The following is a 23,421-nucleotide window of genomic DNA, read 5'->3' on the forward strand; positions in this document are numbered from 1 at the left end:
CATCCATTTGCATGTCAAGTTCAAGATGTCATTGTTTTTTACCACTGAGTAGTACTCTAATGAATATATATTCCAAACTTTCTTTATTCATTCTTCCATTGGGGGGCATCTAGGTTGTTTCCAGATTCTGGTTATTACAAATAATGCTGATATGAACATAGTTGAACAAATGTTTTTGTAGTATAATCGGGTATCTCTTGGGTATATTCCCAAGAGTGGTATTGCTGGGTTCTGGGGTAGGTTGATCCTGAATTTCCTGAGAAACTGCTACACTAATTTCCAAAGCGGTTGCACAAGTTTGCATTCCCACCAGCAATAGATGAGGGTACCCCTTACTCCACAACCTCTCCAGCAAAAGCTATCATTGGTGTTTTTGATTTTAGCCAATCTGACAGGTGTAAGATGATATCTCAAAGTTGTTTTGATTTGCATATCCCTGATAGCTAAGGAGGTTGAGCATGACCTTAAGTGTCTTTTGGCCATTTGAACTTCTGTTGAGAATTCTCTGTTCATTTAAGTGCTCCATTTTTAATTGGGTTAATTAGCATTTTAAAGTCTAGTTTCTTGAGTTCTTTATATATTTTGGATATCAGACCATTGTCTGTTGTGGGATTGGTGAAAATCTTCTCCCAGTCAGTAGGTTGACTTTTTGTCTTAATGACAGTGTCCATTGCTTTACAGAAGCTGCTCAGTTTCAGGAGGTCCCATTTATTCAATGTTGCTCTTATTGTCTGTGCTTCTGTAGTTATACATAGGAAGTGGTCTCCTGTGCCTATGTGTTGTAGACTACTTTCTACTTTCTCTTCTGTCAGGTTCAGTGTGTTCAGATTGATACTGAGGTCTTTAATCGATTTGGATTTGAGTTTTGTACATGGTGATAGATATGGATCTATTTTCATTCTTCTACAAGTTGACATCCAGTTCTGCCAGCACCATCTGTTGAAGATGCTTTCTTTCTTCCATTGTATATACTTTTAGCTCCTTTGTCGAAAATCAGGTGTTCATAGGTTTGTGGGTTAATATCTGGGTCTTCTATTTGATTCCATTGGTTGACTTCTCTGGTTTTTTTTTTTTTGTTTTTTTTTTTTTTTTTTTTTTTTGGTTTTTCGAGACAGGGTTTCTCTGCAGCTTTTTTTTTAGAGCCTGTCCCGGAACTAGCTCTTGTATACCTGGCTGGCCTCAAACTCACAGAGATCTGCCTGCCTCTGCCTCCCGAGTGCTGGGATTAAAGGCGTGCGCCACCACCGCCTGGCTCGACTTCTCTGTTTTTATGCCAATACCAAGCAAGCTGTTTTCATTACTGTAGCTCTGTAATAGAATTTAAGTCAGGGATGGTAATGTCTCCAGAAGTTCCTTTATTGTATAAGATTGTTTTGGCTATCCTGGGCTTTTTGTCTTCTTATATAAAGTTGATTATTTTTCTCTCAAGATCTGTGAAGAATTTTGATGGGACCTAGATGGGGATTTCATTAAATTTATAGATTGCCTTGGTAGAATTGCCATTTTTACTATGTTGATCCTATCCATTCAAGAGCATGGGAGATCCTTCCTTTTTCTGGTATCCTCTTCAATTTCATTCTTCAATGCCTTAAAGTTCTTGTCAAATATTTCTTTCATTTTCTTGGTTAGAGTTAACCCAAGATACTTTACGCTATTTGTGGCTATTGTGAAAGTGATGTTTTTCTGATTTCCCTCTCTGCCTCTTTTAATTTTTATACCACATAGTCAATATTTTCCTCACAGTTTTAGCCTTGAACCCAGCAGTAATTCAAACACTACTGAAAAAAATCAGGAAAAATTTCTGCTTACATTGCAACTCTTATCACAAACTTACGACAGAGCATCACACTGTTATGCTCTCCATGAACAAAGCATCTGTAATTCAATCAGTGATCCCAGTTAGAAATGAATTTTTTATCTCAGAATAGGCTGTTGCCTGCCTTTTCTATACTTAGGAACCAGCAGTCCTTGCTTATCTGGCCCTCTGTCTCATTCATCCAAACATTACATCTTTGCACCAGTATGATCTATTACAGGGTCTTTTCCTTTCTGTGGAAGGTTTCTACTGCCTGCCTTTTTATTTGGTTTATTTATTTTTTTATTTAAAAATTTCCATCTACTCCCCTCCTCTTCCCTCTTCCCTCCCCTCCCCTCCACCCATAACACCCCTCCTTCCCTCTCCAGGCCAAGGAGCCATCAGGGTTCCCCAGTCTATGTTAAGTCCAAGGTTCCCCAAGGTCCAGAAAGGTAATCAACCAAGCTGACAAGGCTCCCACAGAGCCCATACATGCAGAAGAATCAAAGCCCAGAGCCATTGTCCTTGGCTTCTCAGTCAGCCTCCACCATCAGACACATTCAGGAGTCCGGTGTGATCGCATGCTCCATCAGTCCCATTCCAACTGGAGTTGGTGATCTCCTGTTAGTTTTGTCCCACCATCTCCATGGGTGAAAGCACCCCTCACGGTCCTGACTTTCTTTCTCATGTTCTCCCTCCTTCTGTTCCTCATCAGGACCTTGGGAGCTCAGTCCCATGATACAATGTGGGGCTCAGTGATTTTCTTCATCTATCGCCAGGTGGAGGTTCTACAGTGATATGCAAGAAATTCATCAGTATGGCTATAGGATCTGGCCTTTTCCGGCTCCCTCTCCTCAGCTGCCCAAAGAACTAGCAAGGGACATCTCCCTGGACACCTGGGAACCCCTCTAGAGTCAAGTCTCTTCACAACCCTCCGATGGCTCCCTTAATTAAGATATATGTTTCCCTGCTCCCATATCTACCCTTCCTGTATCCCAAGCATCCCATTCCCCCCGAGCTCTCCCCATTCTCTCCTTCACGCTTTTCACTCCCTATCTCCCCTTGGCCCCGTCTCACCACACCCCCAAGTTCCCAATTTTTGCCCGGCGATCTTGTCTACTTCCAATATCCAGGAAGATTACTATATGTTTTTCTTCGGGTTCACCTTCTTATTATCTTCTCAAGGATCCTGAATTATAGGCTCGATGTACTTTAATTATGGCTAGAAACCGATTATGAGTGAGTACATCCCATGTTCATCGTTTTGGGTCTGGGTTACCTCACTCAGAATAGTGTTTTCTATTTCCATCCATTTGCATGCAAAATTCAAGATGTCATTGTTTTTACCGCTGAGTAGTATTCTAACATGTATATATTCCACAGTTTCTTCATCTATTCTTCACTGGATAGCATCTAGGTTGTTTTCAGGATGTGGCTATTACAAATAATGCTGCTATGAACATAGATGAGCAGATGCTTTTGTAGTATGATTGGGCATCTCTTGGGTAAATACCCAAGAGTGGAATTACTGGGTTCTGGGGTAGGTTGATCCTGAATTTCCAGAGAAGCCGCCACACTGCTTTCCAAAGTGGTTGCAAAAGTGTGCATTCCCACCAGCAATGGATGAGTGTACCCTTTACCCCACAACCTCCCCAGCAAAGGCTATGATTGGTGTTTTTGATTTTAGCCAATCTGACAGGTGTAAGATGGTATCTCAAAGTTGTTTTGATTTGCATTTCCCTGATAGCTAAGGAGGTTGAGCATGATCTTAAGTGTCTTTTGGCCATTTGAACTTCTTCTGTTAAGAATTCTCTATTCAGTTAAGAGCCCCATGTTTAATTGGGTTAATTAGCATTTTAAAGTCTAGTTTCTTGAGTTCCTTATATATTTTAGAGATCAGACCTTTGTCAGTTGCAGGGTTGGTGAAGATCTTTTCCCAGTCAGTAGGCTGCCTTTTTGTCTTAGTGACAGTGTCCTTTGCTTTACAGAAGGTGCTCAGATTCAGGAGGTCCCATTTATTCAATGTTGCCCTTAATGTCTGTGCTGCTGGGGTTATATGTAGTAAACGGTCTCCTGTGCCCATTTGTTGTAGAGTACTTCACACTTTCTCCTCTATCAGGTTCATTCCACCCAAATAGGAAAGAATACACCTTCTTTGCAGCTCATGGAACCTTTTCGAAAATTGATCATATACTTGGTAACAAAGCAAACTTCCACAGTTAGAAAAAAATATTAGTAACCACCTGTGTCTTATCGGACCACCATGGATTAAAATTAGAATTCAACAACAATGCTACCCCTAGAAAGCCTACAAACTCATGGAAACTGCACAGTCAACTATTGAACCACACCTGGGTCAAGGAAGAAATAAAGAAAGAAATTAAAGTCTTTCTGGAATTTAATGAAAACAAGGACACAATATACTCAAACCTATGGGACACAATGAAAGCAGTGCTAAGAGGAAAGTTCATAGCACTAAGTGCCCACTTAAAGAAAACAGAGAACGCACTCATTGGAGACTTAACAGCACACCTGAAAGCTCTAGAAAAAAGGAAACAGAGTCACCCAGGAGGAGTAGAAGACTGGAAATTATCAAACTGAAATCAACAAAATAGAAACACAGAAAACAATCCAAAGAATCAATGAAACAAAAAGCTGGTTCTTGGAGAAAATCAACAATATTGACAAACCCCTAGCCAAACTAATCAAACGGCAGAGAGAGAACAAGCATATTAATAAGATCAGAAATGAAAAGGGGGACATAACCACAGACACAGAGGAAATTCAGAGAATCATTAGATCCTACTAGAAAAGCCTGTATGCCACAAAATTGGAAAATGTAAAAGAAATGGACACTTTTTCAGATAAGTACCATATACCAAAGTTAAACCAGGACCAGGTGAACAATATAAATAGTCCTGTTAGCCGCGAAGATTTAGAAACTGTTATCAAAAAACTCCCAACCAAAAAGAGCCCAGTACCAGATGGTTTCAATGCAGAATTCTACCAGAACTTCCAAGAAGACCTAATATCTATACTCCTTAACATATTTCATAATATAGAAACAGAAGAGTCACTGTCAAATTCCTTTTTTGTAGCTACAGTTACGCTGATACCTAAACTACACAAAGATTCAACCAAGAAAGACAATTACAGGCCAATCTCACTCATGAACATTGATGCAAAATTCTCAATAAAATACTGGCAAACCGAATCCAAGAACACATTAGAAAAATCATCAACTATGATCAAGTAGGATTCATCCCAGAGATGCAAGGCTGGTTCAACATATGAAAATCTATCAATGTAATCCATCATATAAATAAAATGAAGGATAAAAACCATATGATCATCTCATTAGATGCTGAAAAAGCATTTGACAAAATTCAACACCCCTTTATGATAAAGGTTTTGGAAAGATTAGGGATACAAGGGTCATTCCTAAATATAATAAAGGCTATTTACAGCAAGCCAACAGCTAACATCAAATTAAATGTAGAGAAACTCAAGGCCATCCCACTAAATTCAGGAACACAACAAGGCTGTCCACTCTCTCCTTATCTCTTCAATATAGTGCTTGATGTTCTAGCAATAGCAATAAGACAACATAAGGGGATCAAGATGATTCAAATTGGAAAGGAAGAAGTTAAACTTTCATTATTTGCAGATGATATGATAGTGTACATAAGTGACCCGAAAAACTCCACCAAAAACTCCTACAGATGATAAACTCCTTCAGTAACATGGCAGGATACAAGATCAACTCCAAAAAATCAGTTGCCCTCTCATACACAAAGGATAAGGAAGAAGAGGGAAATCAGAGAAGTATCACCTTTCATGATAGCCATAAATAGAATAAAATACCTTGGGTAACTCTAATCAAAGAAGTGAAGGATTTATTTGATAAGAACTTTAAGTATTTGAAGAAAGAAATTGAAGAGGATACCAGAAAATGGAAGGATCTCCCTTGCTTGTGGATTGGGAGGATCAACATAGTAAAAATGGCAATTCTACCAAAAGCAATCTATAGATTCATTGCAATCCCCATCAAGGCCCCAAGAAAATTCTTCACAGATCTTGAGAGGACAATGATCAACTTTATATTGAAAAACAAGAAACCCAGGATAGCCAAAACAGTCTTATACAATAAAGGTACTTCTGGAGGCATTACCATCCCTGACTTCAAACTCTATTACAGAGCAACAGTATTGAAAACAGCATGGTATTGGCATAAAAACAGAGAAGTCGACCAATGGAATCGAATAGAAGTCTCAGATCTTAACCCAGAAACTTATGAACACCTGATTTTTGATAAAGGAGCCAAAAGTACACAATGGAAGAAAGAGGGCATCTTCAACAAATGGTGCTGGCATAACTGGATGTCAACCTGTAGAAGAATGAAAGTAGATCCATATCTATCACCATGCACAAAACTCAAGTCCAAATGGATTAAAGACCTCAATATTAATCTGAACACACTGAGCCTGTTAGAGGAGAAAGTGGGAAGTACTCTACAACAAATGGGTACAGGAGACCATTTACTACGTATAACCCCAGCAGCACAGACATTAAGGGCAACATTGAATAAATGGGACCTCATGAAACTGAGCTGCTACTGTAAAGCAAAGGACACTGTCACTAAGACAAAAAGGCAGCCTACTGACTGGGAAAAGATCTTCACCAACCCTGCAACTGACAAAGGTCTGATCTCTAAAATATATAAGGAACTCAAGAGACTAGACTTTAAAATGCTAATTAACCCAATTAAATATGGGGCTCTTAACTGAACACAGAATTCTCAACAGAAGAAGTTCAAATGGCCAAAAGACACTTAAGGTCATGCTCAACCTCCTTAGCTATCAGGGAAATACAAATCAAAACAACTTTGAGATATCATCTTACACCTGTCAGATTGGCTAAAATCAAAAACACCAATCATAGCCTTTGCTGGAGAGGTTGTGGGGTAAGGGGTACACTCATCCATTGCTGGTGGAAATGCACACTTTTGGAACCACTTTGGAAAGCAGTGTGGTGGCTTTTCAGGAAATTCGGGATAACCTACCCCAGAACCCAGTAATTCCACTCTTGGGTATTTACCCAAGAGATGCCCAATCATACTACAAAAGCATCTGCCCAACTATGTTCATAGCAGCATTATTTGTAATAGCCACATCCTGAAAACAACCTAGATGCTATCCAGTGAAGAATAGATGAAGAAACTGTGGTATATATACATGTTAGAATACTACTCAGCGGTAAAAACAATGACATCTTGAATTTTGCATGCAGATGGATGGAAATAGAAAACACTATTCTGAGTGAGGTAACCCAGACCCAAAACGATGAACATGGGATGTACTCACTCATAATTGGTTTCTAGCCATAATTAAAGTACATCGAGCCTATAATTCGGGATCCTTGAGAAGATAATAAGAAGATGAACCCAAAGAAAAACACACAGTTATCCTCCTGGATATTAGAAATAGACAAGATTGCCGGGCAAAAATTGGGAACTTGGGGGTGGGGTGGGATGGGGTCAAGGGGAGATGTGGAGAGAAAAACGTGAAGGGGAGGATGGGAAGAGCTTTGGGGAATGCGATGCTTGGGATATAGGAAGGGTGGATATGGGAGCAGGGAAGCATATATCTTAATTAAGGTTGCAATCTTAGGTTTGTCATGAGACTTGACTCTAGAGGGTTTCCCAGGTATCCAGGGGGAGATGCCCCCATGTAGTTCCTTGGGCAGCTGAGGTGAGGGAGCCAGAGAAGGCCAGATCCTATAGCCATACTGATGATTTTTTTGCATATCACCATAGAACCTTTACCTGGCGATGGATGGAGAAAATGACAGAGCCCCACATTGGAGCACCGGAATGGATTCCCAAGGTCCTGATGAGGAGCAGAAGGAGGGAGAACATGAGAAAGAAAGTCAGGACCATGAAGGGTGCGTTCACCCACTGAGACGGTGGGCCGGAACTAACATGTGATCACCAAGTACAGTTGGAATGGGACTGATGGAACATGCGACCAAACCGGACTCTCTGTATGTGGCTGAAGATGGAGACCGACTGAGAAGCCAAGGACAATGGCGATGGGCTCAGACTCTACGAAGAACGGGCTCTGTGTGAGCCTTGTCAGTTTGGTTGCTCACCTTCCTGGATCTTGGGGAATTTGGGAGGACCTGGTACTTAACATAGTGTAGGGAACCCTGATGGCTCTTTGGCCTGGAGAGGGTGGGCGTGGGGTTATGGGTGGAGGGGAGGGGAGGGAATGGGGAGGAGGAGGAGAGGATATGGAAAGTTTTCATAGTAAAAAAAAAGAATAAGAGGATCCTGAATTCGGAGTGATGGACAGAGAGAGATAAAACTTTCTAAAGAGACATACCCTCTACCCATGAGGATTCTTGTCAAAGGATCTTCTCTCCCCTTTCATTCCTTTAAATACATGCAAATACATTGTGGTAAATATATTGGGTTACATTTGAAATTGGCTTAACATATTTCTCATCAATGTGAAAGTATTTTTATTGAGTTTTACCTGGTGTGTGTGAGTGCCACAGTTGTGCCTCCTCTTTCTTTTGACTCCTGTATCTGAGTGTCTCAGGAATTGATACACCTGGGGGGATTCAGCTGAACTCAAGATACACTGAGCTTCACTGAGTTCAGGTGCTCTCCCCCAGTTGTAACAAGATGAAAGCTGCAAATTCACAGGTCTGTCCTCATTTTATGTATTAGAAGAAGGAAATTCTAGAACTGGATCCACTCAAGAAGAGCCTGGCATTAATAGAGACACTGATGATCATATAGGCATAATTTAAAATCCATCTCTCAAATATCCAGTCATCACCTAAGAACCAGAGTCATTTCTCCCTGCAGCTGAGCACTGTGAGCTCTGAAGTTGCAGGGATGCTGGCGCTTATGGCAGACAATGCCACTTCTGTGTGAGCCTTGACAAACCAACCTTCAGGTGATCACAGAACCAGAAGGGGGTGCAATGGTACCAAGAATCTCTAGTTTAAAGATGAGGTTTGAGTGGAGGTCACTCTGTATTCTCTGTTGTGTCCTTACTTAAAAACTACTAACTGATCTATCTGTATTTGCTGTGACTGACATGTGATGTTTCCATGCTCAAGAACAGTAAATATTATTAATTAAAATTTTTAGAAGTTTAAATTTTCTTGTTTATTTTACTCAGTTTTCATTTGCCGTTTATATATATATTTTTTGGTTTTTCGAGACAGTGTTTCCCTGTAGTTTCTAGAGCCTGTCCTGGAACTAGCTCTTGTAGAGCAGGCTGGCCTCGAACTCAGAGATCCGCCTGCCTCTGCCTCCCGAGTGCTGGGATTAAAGGCATGCGCCACCACCGCCCGGCCCATTTATATATTTTTAAGATAAATTTTAATGCAATTTATTATAATTACTGATTTAAATTTTCTAACTTTTTCTAGATCCTTCCTACCTCCCCACCATCCAGCTCTTTCTCTCTGTAGAAAACAAACACATAAGCAAAAAAAAAAACAAGTTTTAAAATAGGATTAAAAGAAACAAAAATACACAGATCACAGAAACACACACACACAAACACAAACACACACACACACATACACACACACACACACACACACACAGAGAGAGAGAGAGAGAGAGAGAGAGAGAGAGAGAGAGCACAAAACTAACATAAACCAAAACAAACCAAAATATTTTAAACTATTCAAACCTGGAACCATAGTACTAAGCAAAACATATTAGATGAAAAGAAATACAGTAAAAAAATGATATGATAAAAAACATCTACAAATACACAATTACAGTAATTTTGTGTTGGCCATCTTATCCTGGGCTAGAACCAACCTTAAGTGTGGTTAATATACCCAATAAGTCTCCATTTTAGAAAAGTAATTCTTTTTTTGCAAGCATCAACTGCTGAAATTTCTTGCTTTGTGTTGAGAGCCTGTGTCTGTGTCTCTCTCGCATCACTAGAAACCCGTCTGTATTGAATCTTTGCAGGCATTGTACATGGTTTCATAATCTCTGTAAGTTCATGTGTGCATCAATCCTGTTGAGAAAGATATTTTCCTTAAGACACCTATCTTCTCTGGCTCCTACAATCTCTTGAGTTTTTAGTTTTTCCAAGTAATAAAGTCTAACTATTGACTTATTCTGGTCAACTAAAGACAATCGCCTCATACTGATTTTAGACCTGTCAGGCCTCTCTGACTATTAACTCATAGAGAGTTATTCTAACTTTGCATTCGGATGTTCAACTGATAACTCATGTCTTTGGAAAACTGCACTGTTCACCCAGGCAGGTACCTCTGTTGAAAGGCTCACAGGTTAAAATAAATTTTAAAGTTCATCCTCGTGCTTTCTATTAAGATTTCTAAAATAATCCAGATAACCATAGATCATGAAGAGAACAGACCACGGAAATAGCAGTAACAGCTAAACTACAAGTCTTACCTAGATATAACAAGGCTTGCCTACAATTTTCTTTAATTCATTAGCTCTGATGTAAATGCTTTTTCATTACATTATTACCTAAAAAGAAAATTATTGTCAACAAGAGAAAACTGCAAATTTGGAAGAAGGCAACTATATACTGTTTATTTTCCCCATGTTTTGTTACAGGAACAACAAAGGTAAGTTATGTTTCTCTTTATTCCATAGTACACTTAACTTTACTATAAGCAATCTCATTTCATTTTGTCATTCAACATGCACTCCATGTTATCTAAATCTTTATTTTTACTTCTGCTGCAAGAATGTATATTTATACATACTTTTCTTATCATCCCTAATTTTGGATTGCCTTATACCATTTTTTGTTTTCTCAATTCCAAAATGCCACTTAATGCTTGAGACTTTCTTTCTCCAGGGTGCCCCTCTGGTTTCCTTTCATCCCTGATTTATTATACCTTCTCCCGTAGTTCTGCTGGCCCTAATGACCCATTTCCAGTCACTTGACTTCTACAAATTAAACCCAAATGCAAGTATTCAAACAGTGGAATCACATATAAGTGAGAACATGAAGCATTTGTCTTCATGGACCTGGGTGTCCTCACTCAGCATATGTTTTTCCAGTTTCAACCACTTACTTATATATTTCATGATTCTTGCTTTACTACTGAGTAATATCCCATTTTTTATGTGCCCAGCTTTTGTTATCTATTTGTCTTTTGATAGAATTCTACGTTGATTCCATTTCCTATCTGCTGTGAATAGAGTAATAATAAATATTGATGTAGAGTCTCTTTTTACAGTAAGATGTAGAGTCTCTTGAGAATACTTGGAGAGATAAAGCTAGAGTACAGAATAATTTCATTTATTATTTTTGATGAAATTTCCAAAGTTCGGATACTAGTGTATCCTGTCATCCACAGTGCATGAGGATCACCCTTTCTCCAAAACCAAGCATGCATTTGTTATTATTTATTTTCTTGTTCATAGTCTTTCTAATTGAGGTAAAAATAGAATGTTGATGTTGTTACAAACTGCATTTCACTGTGAGATAAGGACTGTATGCCACAGAGAAATCAACCAGAAATTGGGAAATTCTCCCTTCAGCTTCCTTTCCTAATGCAGGAAGATCTGCATTGGGAGAAAGGACATCAATGAGCATGTAAAGTTACAGATCTTGTAGTCTTCAATAACTGTCTTCAGTAAGATATACCCACTAGTGCTCAGAGTTATGTGGTGATCACCTTTATTCTAATTATATTCTTTGAGTAATTCATTGTAAATATTCATCCCAGGTACACATGTTCAAAAGCCTGTGGCTTGGGGTAACATAGGCCCTAGTAGAACCTACCCAAGTTTCAGTGCTAACAGTCATGTTGTCAAATTGCAATATAAATATTTGTTTTTATAACCAATGATTAGTCCTGCTCTCATTCATGATCACAAGAACTTCTGTGTGCAGTGGGTAATAACTGATGTAAACATTCATACCTGATCAAAGTGCTAAGAATGGAAGACTGAGTACTCATCCTCAGATAACCCATCTGTATCCACTTTGCACCCAAAACTTAGGGACCCTCACAAAAAAGATGGGATCAAATTTAAGAACCAGAATATGGGGTGGATAGCCATGAAATGTTGTCTTCAGGACCTGACATAGCTACTATACATATGAACTCTTAGCATCTCCAGTTACCAGCTCATGATCTCAACAAGTCAAGCAAGTCAACATTACAGCATGAAAGTTTGTGAAGTAACTGAGTGAGTAAATATGTCAAGTTGTAAGCTTAGCAATATGTTTTGAATTGCTTTGTATCTACTTGGTAGAAATGAGAGTTGAATTTTATAAGCTGTCCTCCAAGTTTCTTACAGGCATCTTGGTTTATTTGTGCCTTGTTTTACTACTGAATACAATGGAAACCTTAAAAAATAATAAAAATGGCCAGTTCATGTTCTGTGTCTCCCATTACTAGGAGTCTTTGATAGGATTAGCTTCATAGATTGAATAGACTTTCCATGGTACCCGTTTTCCTGAATAGAATACCTTCTGTAACCATGCAACTTTTAAAGTGGAGGTGTTAGGACACCAAACCAGCCACAAAACCTACAGTTAGATTGTCCTGCCTGGAGAGTGTTTTGTGACTGGAACCTAGAATAATCTTCATCTTTGAGACCAAGGAGCATCAAGCAACTGTTGGGAACAGATTCATAGTCCTAGAGCCAATAGTATGTGGAATTCATGGAGTCCTACTAAGGAGTGTGGGAGAAAGGATTGTAAAATCCAGAAGTCCCATAAACACCATGAGATCACTATATTCAACTAGTGAGGACTCATGGGGGTTTGTGGAAATCGGGGATTGCGTAGGGCTGCCTTAGGTCCTCAGCATACCTGTTATGCCTGAATAGCTTAGCATGGTTTTGTGATTACTAACACTGGAAATGCGGTCTGTCTGATTCTTTGCCCTACTTGTTGGACACTTTTCTTCATACTGGGTTGATTCTTCCAGGATGATAATATGTTATTTGTCTGGCTTTATTTTAGCTTGCTATGCCATATTTTATGGATGTTACTGGAACATCTACTTTCTTCTGAGGGAAGACAGAGCAGGATGCATCTGCTGGAGAGCAGAAGTATGAGTAAGAGAAAAGAGTAAGGAGAAACATTGATTTGGATGTACTTTATGAAAAAGGAATTAAAAATTTAAAGAAATATTGCAACATGATGAGCAAGGACTCTTTGTGGGCCAACAAAGTTTTGGGTCTATTGGTATAGGAAAACTGATTAGAAAAGTATAATCACTTTTGGGAAGGTCCCTAGAGGATCCTTCTTTACCTTTGTCATGCTGGAATGACACACCTATGTGTATATAGATAGCACAGTTTGGACTTACTCTGCTATTATGAAACAAAAGAGAGATTTTTTGGAAGGTTCCCAAAGAAGTCAGAGGAACATAGTTGGGGATAGACGTGATGACAATATATTTTATACATGAATAAAAATTTTATACAATAAGTACAATTATTTTGAAAAATGAAGATAAGACTTTTATATATGTTTAGAATTTTTATACTTGCCCACTCCCATTTTACACTGTGCATATTTCCCCCACAACTCCTACCCTTCATTTTCTAGATATTCATGTTTTTGCTATATTCTGCTAGACATTTTCATTTCTAAGTTGTTAGATATTTGCACAAATAGTTCTGTGTACTTATTCAATATATAAAAACTACTTAGAGTTTCATATAGTATCTGTATTTCAGACATAATTTTAATTAATACAGTTTTCTCCAGTTACATTAATTTTCCTAAAGGTGATATAAGTTCCTTTTTCTTTCAGATGACCTGTGCCTGTTGTGTCACACATACAGCCATGTCTTCTTGGTGCAACCTTCTGCTGATGGACATGTAGTTTATTTCCATAAGTGTGGTAGATAGTGCTGCCACACTTTTACACTATTAAATATCAATGTGCAAATATTTCTGAGGTATGTTTATTTAGGTTATTTCAGTGAGTTTTTGTATGAAACTGTCTGGTATGCAAATATATATATATCTGAAATTAGGCTATAATTTCTCAAAATTTAGAAAGTTTTGAATTATCAGTCTCCACCATTATCATCAAAACCTCTCCATAAATCTGTCAGACAACCTTGTCACAAAGTGGAGAAACTGCCTCAGGCCAGAAATCTATTGAGAGCTTAGGTCCTGTTGTTACACCCGCAGCAGAGTTGAGGGAATGGAGTGAGATGCATTTCTTCAGACAGGATCAGGATTTCAACTGCACCATCCTGTTGCTTGAATCAAGTGTCCTCTACCACCTTCTCAAACTGGGCTATGTGCTTATTTAAGAAGTCCTCTGTACTTGAATATGCAAATTACCTGAGACTATTATGGTAAATACAGGAATGTCTACACCCAACAACAACATATGATCAGTTCTTTCTCCATAGTCACTGAGCACACAAGGCCCACACCATGGGATGGAGCTGTATCATTCTCTTGCTTATGTCAGTAATGACAGGTAAGGGATTTCTAATTCCAAATCTGAGGAGAAGAGAGAAACAGAGGTGACAATGTCTCTGACAATCTACTATGTCTTTTTCTTCACAGGTGTTCACTCCCAGGAACAACTACATCAGTCAGGGCCTGAACTGGGGAGACCTGGGACCTCAGTGAAATTGTCCTGCAAGGCTTCAGGCTACACCTTCACTAGCTACCTTATTAGCTGGGTGAAGCAGAGACCTGAACATGGCCTGGAGTGGATTGGAGAAGTTAATCCTTATAGTGGTGTTACTAGCTACAATGAGAAGTTCCAGGGCAAGGCCAAACTGACTGCAGACAAATCCTCTAGCACAGCCTACATGGAGCTCAGCAGCCTGAATTCTGAAGACTCTGCCATCTATTACTGTGCAAGACACAGCGTTGTAACCACATCCTGAGTGTGTCAGAAACCCTGGAGGAGCAGGAAGCTGCCCTGGAATTGACATAACAGAGAAGACAAGCTTTAAGACATTCACAAAAACAATCATTCAGAATGTTGTTTTGTCTCTCAGTTTTTGTAACAAATTCTCAAAATTATATCTGTGAAGGAAGGGATGCTGATTTACTGTACACCATAACTTCACCAATGACCACATTCATTGAAATGTTTCTTCATTAATAAAATAATAAAAAGTGAAAACTATGATTATGAAGTAAGATAAAACATCCATCGCTGTATTCTAAGGGAATGAACATTTTGAAGGTAGTTTTTAATAAACTGAAATATAAATTTGAGTAGTAAAGTCCAAATAATAACTGCTGGGAAAACAAAAGTCCTTCCGAGTCTTAAATGTTACATGGCTTCAGGTTTATAGTTAACTCTGGCTGTGTGTTTCTGCAGAAGTTCCAGTCTCTTAGAGTGTTAGATATGTGTCCAAATACACTGCATATGAATATAATTCCTGTAAATTGGTCAAGTATGATTAAATTACATTTCACAAAAATCATTAATCAAATCAATGTATGTTTATGTTAATTCAGGTAGGTTCTGAGATCATATATTATTCCCTGGTCCCATATTTACTTCCCTCCCAGTCTCAGAAACCTGCCCCACAGTTTCAAACCTTTATAGAACATAGAACCTTATTGATACATCATTACCTCTCATAGGCCATTTGATATCAACCTGGTGATAACCTTTGTTCTACAGTGTGTTTGGAGTTTTGAATGGATGAGTACTCATGAAGATCATCAATTAATTGTGCTTTTCTATCAGCTCACTTCATCTTCAGTGTTCACTGCTTCAGCTTTATTAAACAATGCCAAAAAATATTGGGTTTCACGGAGATCTGAAAATCAACTGAGGTGCAGATTACTATTCTTTCTTGAAACATCTACTCAATATCACCTTAGATAATGAAGGAAGCAGTAACAGACATATTTTGTGCACAGAGTGAACATGTCAGAAATTTTCTGGTGAAGGGAGGAATCTATGTCCATAGATAAAGCAGAATTATTCCAACTAGCATATAAATATACCTGAACTTTATCCCAATCATATTCTGTGCTATTATATGGAAGAACAGTTACACAAATCCATTTAAAGGTAGAACAACAATGAACACTAAGTTGTTGTCTGAGGTTTTCTGTCCTGCCCAGTACCCACAATCATTTAGTCCCAAAGAAAATCACACAGAGGTCTACATTAACTAAAAAACTGGTTGGTCCATTATCTCAGGCTTCTTATTAACTCTTATAACTTATATTAGCTCGTTATCCTTGTGTAGGCTAGCCACATGGCTTAGTACCTTTTTCAGCAGGGTAGTCACATCTTGCTTCTTCTCTGGCAGGTTCACAACTACATCCTCATCCCAGAATTCTCCTGTTGTCATTGACCTGCCTCTTCTTCCTGTATGGTTGTCCTGCCTATACTTCCTTCCTGGCTACTGGCTACTCAGTATTTATTCAAAATATAATTAACAGAATACAGACCATGGGCCAACACCACTTTCCTATTGTTGGGGTTTTCTGTCCTAGCCAGTCCTGGAATCATTAAGTCCCTAAGAAATCACACAGATGTCTACATTAGGTTATAAACTGATTGGACCATTAGCTCACGCTTCTTATTAACTCTTATAACTTACATTAGCCCGTTATTTTAGTATATGTTTGCCACATGGCTCGGTACCTTTTTCAGCAGGGTAGGTCACATCTTTCTTCTTCCATGTCTGGGCAGGACTGCAGAGAAACTTCCTTCTTCCCAGAATTCTCCTCTTCTTTTTTACCCACCTCTACTTCCTGACTGGTTGTCCTGCCTATACTTTCTGGCTGGCTACTGGCATATCAACGTTTATTTAAAATATGATTGACAGAATACAGACAATTCTCCCATACCACCCCCCCCTTTTTTTTTTAAAAAAAGCAAGAACATGCATAGTTTATTATTTGGGAATGTGGCCGTAGTTTTCCAAGATACTTCCTGCTAGTTGGGGGCACTGGTAATCTTATGGAGACCTAAAGAAAATTTAGACTTATGATAAAATCCCGACTGGAGTATCTTGTGAGATTTCATCATCCAGACAGCATCTTGAATCTGTTCTGGATGTAAAACTCAGACATCTGGGCCATCCGTTCCTATCAGAAATTTCTTACATGATCTGGCTTGATGAAACCTGATTTTTCTTAACTCGTAATGAATCCACAGTTTCTCATTTCCTATGGAAACAAAAGCAAATCCTTTTCTCCAAATAACATACCTTTTGACTTCAATTTTTGAAGTCAAGGTATTTTCAAAATATCTATCTTGGGCTATTGAAGCAGGGGACCTCCCACTGACCTGAGTCCACTCAATTCCCGGTCCCAGTGCCCAACAGGCTGAGCTGTGGGATTTTGTGGCCCCAAAGATGGGAGGATGAAGGGGAGGGTTCTGGGTGTAAGCTGGGAAGGGACAGGAAGAGAGAGGCAGTATCCTGGGAGAATAAGCCCTGCAGGAAGAGCAAGAAGTGTGTGTGGGGGGTTGGGGAATGTCGGTGGTCCCTCTCCGTGCAGCTGCCATGGTTCAGGCACTAACTCACCCCAATGAATGATGGATCTTCTGGCAGACAGTCAGGTCTCCTTGCAGGCCAAGCAGCTCGCTGACAAAGGGCCTACCTTTCTGTAGGCAGGCTGACAAAACAGGGGACCTCCCACCAGACTGGGTGCACTCAATTCCCGGTCCTGGCACCCAAACAGGTTGCGCTGTGGGATTTTGTGGCCCCAAAGAGGATGAAGTGGGGGGGGTTCCGGGTGCAAGCTGGGAAGGGACAGGAAGAGAGAGGCAGTATCTGGGGAGAATAAGCCCTGCAGGAAGAGCAGGAAGTGTGTCTGTGGGGGTTGGGGAATGTCGGTGATCCCTCTCTGGGCAGCTGCCACAGTTCAGGCACTCAAACTGGTACTGGCATAAAAATAGAGAAGTCGACCAATGGAATCGAATAGAAGACCCGGATCTTAACCCACAAACCTATGAACACCTGATTTTCGATAAAGGTGCTAAAAGCACACAATGGAAGAAAGAAAGCATCTTCAACAAATGGTGCTGGCAGAACTGGATGTCAACCTATAGAAGAATGAAAGTAGATCCGTATCTATCACCATGCACAAAACTCAAGTCCAAATGGATTAAAGACCTCAATATCAATCTGAACACACTAAACCTGTTAGAGGAGAAAGTGGGAAGTACTCTACAACATTTGGGCACAGGAGACTGCTTCCTACGTATAGCCCCAGCAGCACAGACATTAAGGGCAACATTGAATAAATGGGACCTCCTGAAGCTGAGCAGCTTCTGTAAAGCAAAGGACACTGTCACTAAGACAAAAAGGCAACCTACTGACTGGGAGAAGATCTTCACCAACCCCACAACAGTCAAAGGTCTGATCTCCAAAATATATAAGGAACTCAAGAGACTAGACTTTAAAATGCTAATTAACCCAATTAAAAATTGGGGCACTGAACTGAACAGAGAATTCTCAACAGAAGAAGTTCGAATGGCCAAAAGACACTTAAGGGCATGCTCAACCTCCTTAGCAATCAGGGAAATGCAAATCAAAACAACGTTGAGATACCATCTTACACCTGTCAGATTGGCTAAAATCAAAAGCACCAATGATAGCCTTTGCTGGAGAGGTTATGGAGTAAGGGGTACACTCATCCATTGCTGGTGGGAATGCAAACTTGTGCAACTGCTTTGGAAAGCAGTGTGGAGGTTTCTCAGGAAATCTAGGATTAACCTACCCCAGGACCCAGCAATCCCACTCTTGGGAATTTACCCAAGAGACGCCCAATCATATTACAAAAACATGTGTTCAACTATGTTTATAGCAGCATTATTTGTAATAGCCAGAACCTGGAAACCTAGATGCCCTTCAGTTGAGGAATGGATGAAGAAAGTGTGGAATATATACATATTAGCGTACTACTCGGCTATAAAAAACAATGACATCTTGAATTTTGCATGAAAATGGATGGAAATAGAAAACACCATCCTGAGTGAGGTAACCCAGGCCCAAAAAGATGAACATGGGATGTACTCACTCATAATTGGTTTCTAGCCATAAAGAAAGGACATCGAACCTATAATTCATAAAAAATCCTAGAGAAGCTAAATAAGAAGGTGAATGCAAAGAAAAACATATAGTTATCCTCCAGGGTATTGGAAGTAGACAAGATTGCCAGACAAAAATGGGAACTTGGGGCTGGGTTGGGATGGGGGGTTGGGAGGATGGGGAGAGAAAAGTGTGAAGTGGAGGATGGGAAGAGCTTGGGGGAATAGGATGGTTGGGATATAGGAAGGGTAGATATGGGAACAAGGAATTATATATCTTAATTAAGGGAGCCATTCTAGGGTTGGTAGAGATTTGACTCTAGAGGGGTTCCCAGGTATCCAGGAAGATGCCCCCAGCTAGTTCCTTGGGCAGCTGAGGAGAGGGTGCCAGATCCTATTGCCATACTCATGAATATCTTGCATATCACCATAGAACCTTCACCTGGCGTTGGATGGAGAAAATGACAGAGCCCCACATTGGAGCACCAGACTGAGTTCCCAAGGACCTGATGATGAGCAAAAGGAGGGAGATCATGAGCAAGGAAGTCAGGACAATGAGGGGTGTGTTCACCCATTGAGACAGTGGAACAGAACTAATGGGAGACCACCAAGTCCAGTCGGAATGGGACTGATGGAACAGGGGACCAAACCGGACTCTCTAAATGTGGCTGAAAGTGAAGGAGGACTGAGAAACCAAGGACAACGGCAATAAGCATGAAATCTACAGCATGGACGGGCTCACTGTGAGCCTTGTCAGTTTGGTTGCTCACCTTCCTGGACTTAGGGGGAGCTGGGAGGACCTTGGACTTAACATAGTGAAGGGAACCCTGATGGCTCTTTGGCTTGGAGAGGGGCGGAGTGGGGGTATGGGTGGAAGGGAGGGGAGGGAAGGGGGAGGAGGCGGGGAGGAGATGGAAATTTTTAATAAAAAATGAGAAAAAAAATCTATCTTGCATTAATTTAGCAGCATTTAAAAGTAAATATCTTTTAACAACTGTTCCTCTTTCCTCAGCATTCAAACAATTCAAAGCGATCATAATAACATACACTATTCAGACTCTCTGTGTATTATTCATCTTTACATGGCTTATTTTTACCTTTATTTCTTTTATTTTACATTTATTTATTTATTTATTTATTTATTTATTTATTTATTTATTGTTTTTTGAGAAAGCTTCTCTTTGTATCTTTGGCTGTCCTGGAACTCCCTCTGTATACCAGCTGTCCTTGAAATCTCAGAGATCCACCTGCCTATGCCTCCCAAGTGCTAAGATTAAAGGTGTGTGCCACTACACCTTGAATTCACAGAGTTCAGCCTGCCCCTGTCTTCCAAGTATTGGGATTAAAGGTGTGAACCACCACACCCAACTGATCTTTTTTTTCCTTTTTTCTTTTTTTCTCCCAAGCCTACATATATTTTTAAACACACAGTAAACCATTTAGAGATTTTTTTGTCTTTGAATATATCTTACTGTATCTCTCTCTTTTTTCTAACCACATGAGTCTTTAATTTGCTAAGCAATATGGGTAAGATTAAAGCCCTGGCTTTGATGGCTGGATCCAGCCAATTCCTTAGTTTTCTGAGATTCCAGCCTCATGGCTCAGGTTCCAGCTGTAGCCATGTTTATTGCCACAAGTCTATGACATTTCAAGGTCCTTGCCAGCAAGCAAGCTGCAGCAATCTGCTCCAAAATCACACTCAAATGCTCTGTAGCAGGACCTCCTGCCTAAAACAATCAGAGTTGTGCTTGCAGGATGGCCCAGAAAGTCAGCATTTTAAAATGGTGCTGCTTTTTTCCTGCCATGGCTGAAAACCCAAAAAGCATGTGGTCAGCTTTTCACCAACATCATTTAAGTGTTTTATGGCAGGACCTCTTGAAAGAGCTGCAAAGTTTTGTAGCTAAAGCTGAGTCATGAAGCTTCTCATAAATGAGATCACTTGCCTCTAGCAAGCAGGACCCATGTGATAAAATGCTGCTATCAATAAACTGTGCTTAACTCTGCTCTTTTTTGTCTATAATTACTTCCCAAGCTCTGTCAGGCTTTATTTGGATGCAGTCGTCCATACATTGGGCACCATTTGTTGTCAGGGCTCCTGTTCTGCCTGATTTCCACAGTTGTTAAGTCTCAAAAAATCACACAGAGGTCTATATTAAGTATAACTGATAGGACCATTAGCTCAGGCTTCACATTAACTCTTATAACTTATATTAACCCATTATTCTTAATTGTGTTTGGCACATGGCTCAGTACCTTTTTCATCAAGGCAGTTACATCTTGCTTCTTCTCTGGTCAGGAGAGAACTGCTGAGAAATGGCTTCCTTCTTCCCAGAATTCTCCTGTTCTCAATGACCCATTGCTACTTCTTGTCTGGTTGTCCTGCCTATACTTACTGCCTGGTTAGCAGCCAATCAGCATTTGTTTAAGATATAATTGACCTAATACATGTTCTCACTCCATTAAGTCTAAGATTAATATTGTTCAACAGAGTTTCTGTAAAAGAATAGCTTCCTCCAAAGCATTGACATAACCCTGAATGCCCCTGTCTTCTAGAATTTTAGCAATTTTTAGATAACATATTTTGAGAGCCAATTAACATGCTCAGAAGTATGAACCTGTTGTACTAAGGCAGTTGTATATACAACAGTTCTATTAGTAGTAATGAGTATAATAATGCCCAAATTAAAGCAGCATTAAGTCATTTTAGCCTACTAAGAACATTAGTGATTTCTTTTATAGCACATCTTAGACAGGTTCATCAGTCATTTTCCCCAAGTTAGGAAATTAATTGTGTAGACTTTTTGATGATAATAAATGAATGACAAGTTACAGTGTAATCCCTACTTCATGCTGAAATTAATGTGTGGTTGTTGGGAATCGAAAAAGCTGCAATGGTGGCAAAGTCCAGCAAGTTAAGCTTGTTCCTGTCATTGTTCATGCTCTGTATAACCATCTGAGACTTGGGATGTGTAGTATGTGAGGCTGGACCAGGGTATAGATTCTGAGGAAACAGCTAAAGTTGATGCTGGATTTGCTGGAAGTGTCTGTGGTTGATTTGAAATTTGTTGGAACAGATAGACTAGGGACAAAAGTAAAGTAGTTCAGAAAAAAATTATGGTGGTCTCATAGTCCTTGTAGATGAGAAAGCAGATTTTCAATATTGCGAGAGAGAGAGAGAGAGAGAGAGAGAGAGAGAGAGAGAGAGAGAGAGAGAGAGAGAGAGAGAGAGAGAGAGAGAGAGATCCCATTAAGAAAATAGGTGGATGGGAAAGAAATCACAGCTTGGTGGTACTTAAGTTTTTCTTGAATCGTCGGTGTTGGTGAATTCAAGTTGACCTTTTCAAGCCTATTAAAACCTTCATAAAGAGACAAAAATTAAACCTTCATGTCTTACTTAAGCTTTCTTATTTTTGACCTTAATAAATGTTGACATTACTTTAGACCAAAATTAGACCTCTATTCCTTGTATAATTTTTCCTTGAACTACATATCATAACTTAAGCTTTTATATCCTCAGAAGTTATATAAATTTGTGCTTATATATCTTAAAATATCTTTTTATTTCTTATATTATTTTTATCCTTATATTTTAAGTTTAAATTTTAACCTTTTTTATCCAACTATGTCAGGAGACATAGGTGGTTGGTTAATGAAGTAGTCATTGTAGAGTGAGTTCCTTTAAACAAAGAAATAATCAAAAGTTATTTTGAACCTGTTTGGTGAGTATATTTATATTTTGGAATTTGGTAACAATGCAAATTGCTTTTCACCATTACATTAGCCATAGAAAGTGAGGTCAGTGGCTTAATTTTTACTTAGGAAGAAAACTGAGATGGCAGCTGAAACCTTTGGAAGGTGTTTTTTTTTCTTTAAAGTTGCAGTCATTCAACAAATTATAATTTGAAAATAATCTGTTTTTTTTTTTTTTGGTTTTTTGAGACAAGTTTTCTCTGTAGCTTTGGGGCCTGTTCTGGAAATATAATCTTAATGGTCCATCTATCAATTCAAATGAAAGAGACCCAAAAGTATACATCGTTTGAAATGAGTCTTGGCAACAAGCAAGATGCATGGCACAGTTTTGTCCATAGTGGAAAAACTTAAACATTTTAAATATCAAGGGGCTAAGTAAGGAATTGTTTATTTTACTTAACATACTTAATTGCCTTTGCTCCTGATTATCTTCAATAGCTCACACTTTAAGTAAATTCATTCTTAACTATATAATATTAGTTAGTTGTCTTCGTAAATTTCCAACTTTATGTTTGATCCCTGTTAGATTTAGAGAGTTTTTAGGGAGGCAAGGAAGTTAAAGTAGAGAGCTGAGTGGAATTATGAGCGAGCAGAGAGGGTAAGTGTGTTGGTAACAAGAGTTTCAATCCAGGAGTCTCCAAACAGACTGAAAGACTTGTCAGATAGAAATATCCCAATTTATAGAGGAGAGAATTCCCTCTCCATGTAATGGGGTCCAGGTAGGGGCTAAATGTAGCTTCCTGACATACTGGTGTGATTTTTTTAGTAGAAATAAACAAACAGGTAGCTCCATAGTGGCACTTACCTCTGAAGGGGAAAGAGAAATGAGTAAGTAGAATTATTCCAAGTGTTGG

At 39.3% G+C, this 23,421-nt stretch overlaps 1 gene segment (V, D, J or C); it reads left to right on the forward strand.

The window, feature by feature from the left end:
• Positions 1-14,189: 14,189 nt before the first annotated feature.
• LOC119819782 lies at positions 14,190-14,693 on the forward strand. The segment is given in 2 exon segments: positions 14,190-14,275; positions 14,365-14,693. Coding segments are annotated over 2 exon segments (375 nt in total).
• The last annotated feature ends 8,728 nt before the right edge of the window (positions 14,694-23,421 follow it).

Source organism: Arvicola amphibius, chromosome 7 (assembly GCF_903992535.2).
Source record: "Arvicola amphibius chromosome 7, mArvAmp1.2, whole genome shotgun sequence".
Taxonomy (NCBI): Eukaryota; Metazoa; Chordata; class Mammalia; order Rodentia; family Cricetidae; genus Arvicola; species Arvicola amphibius.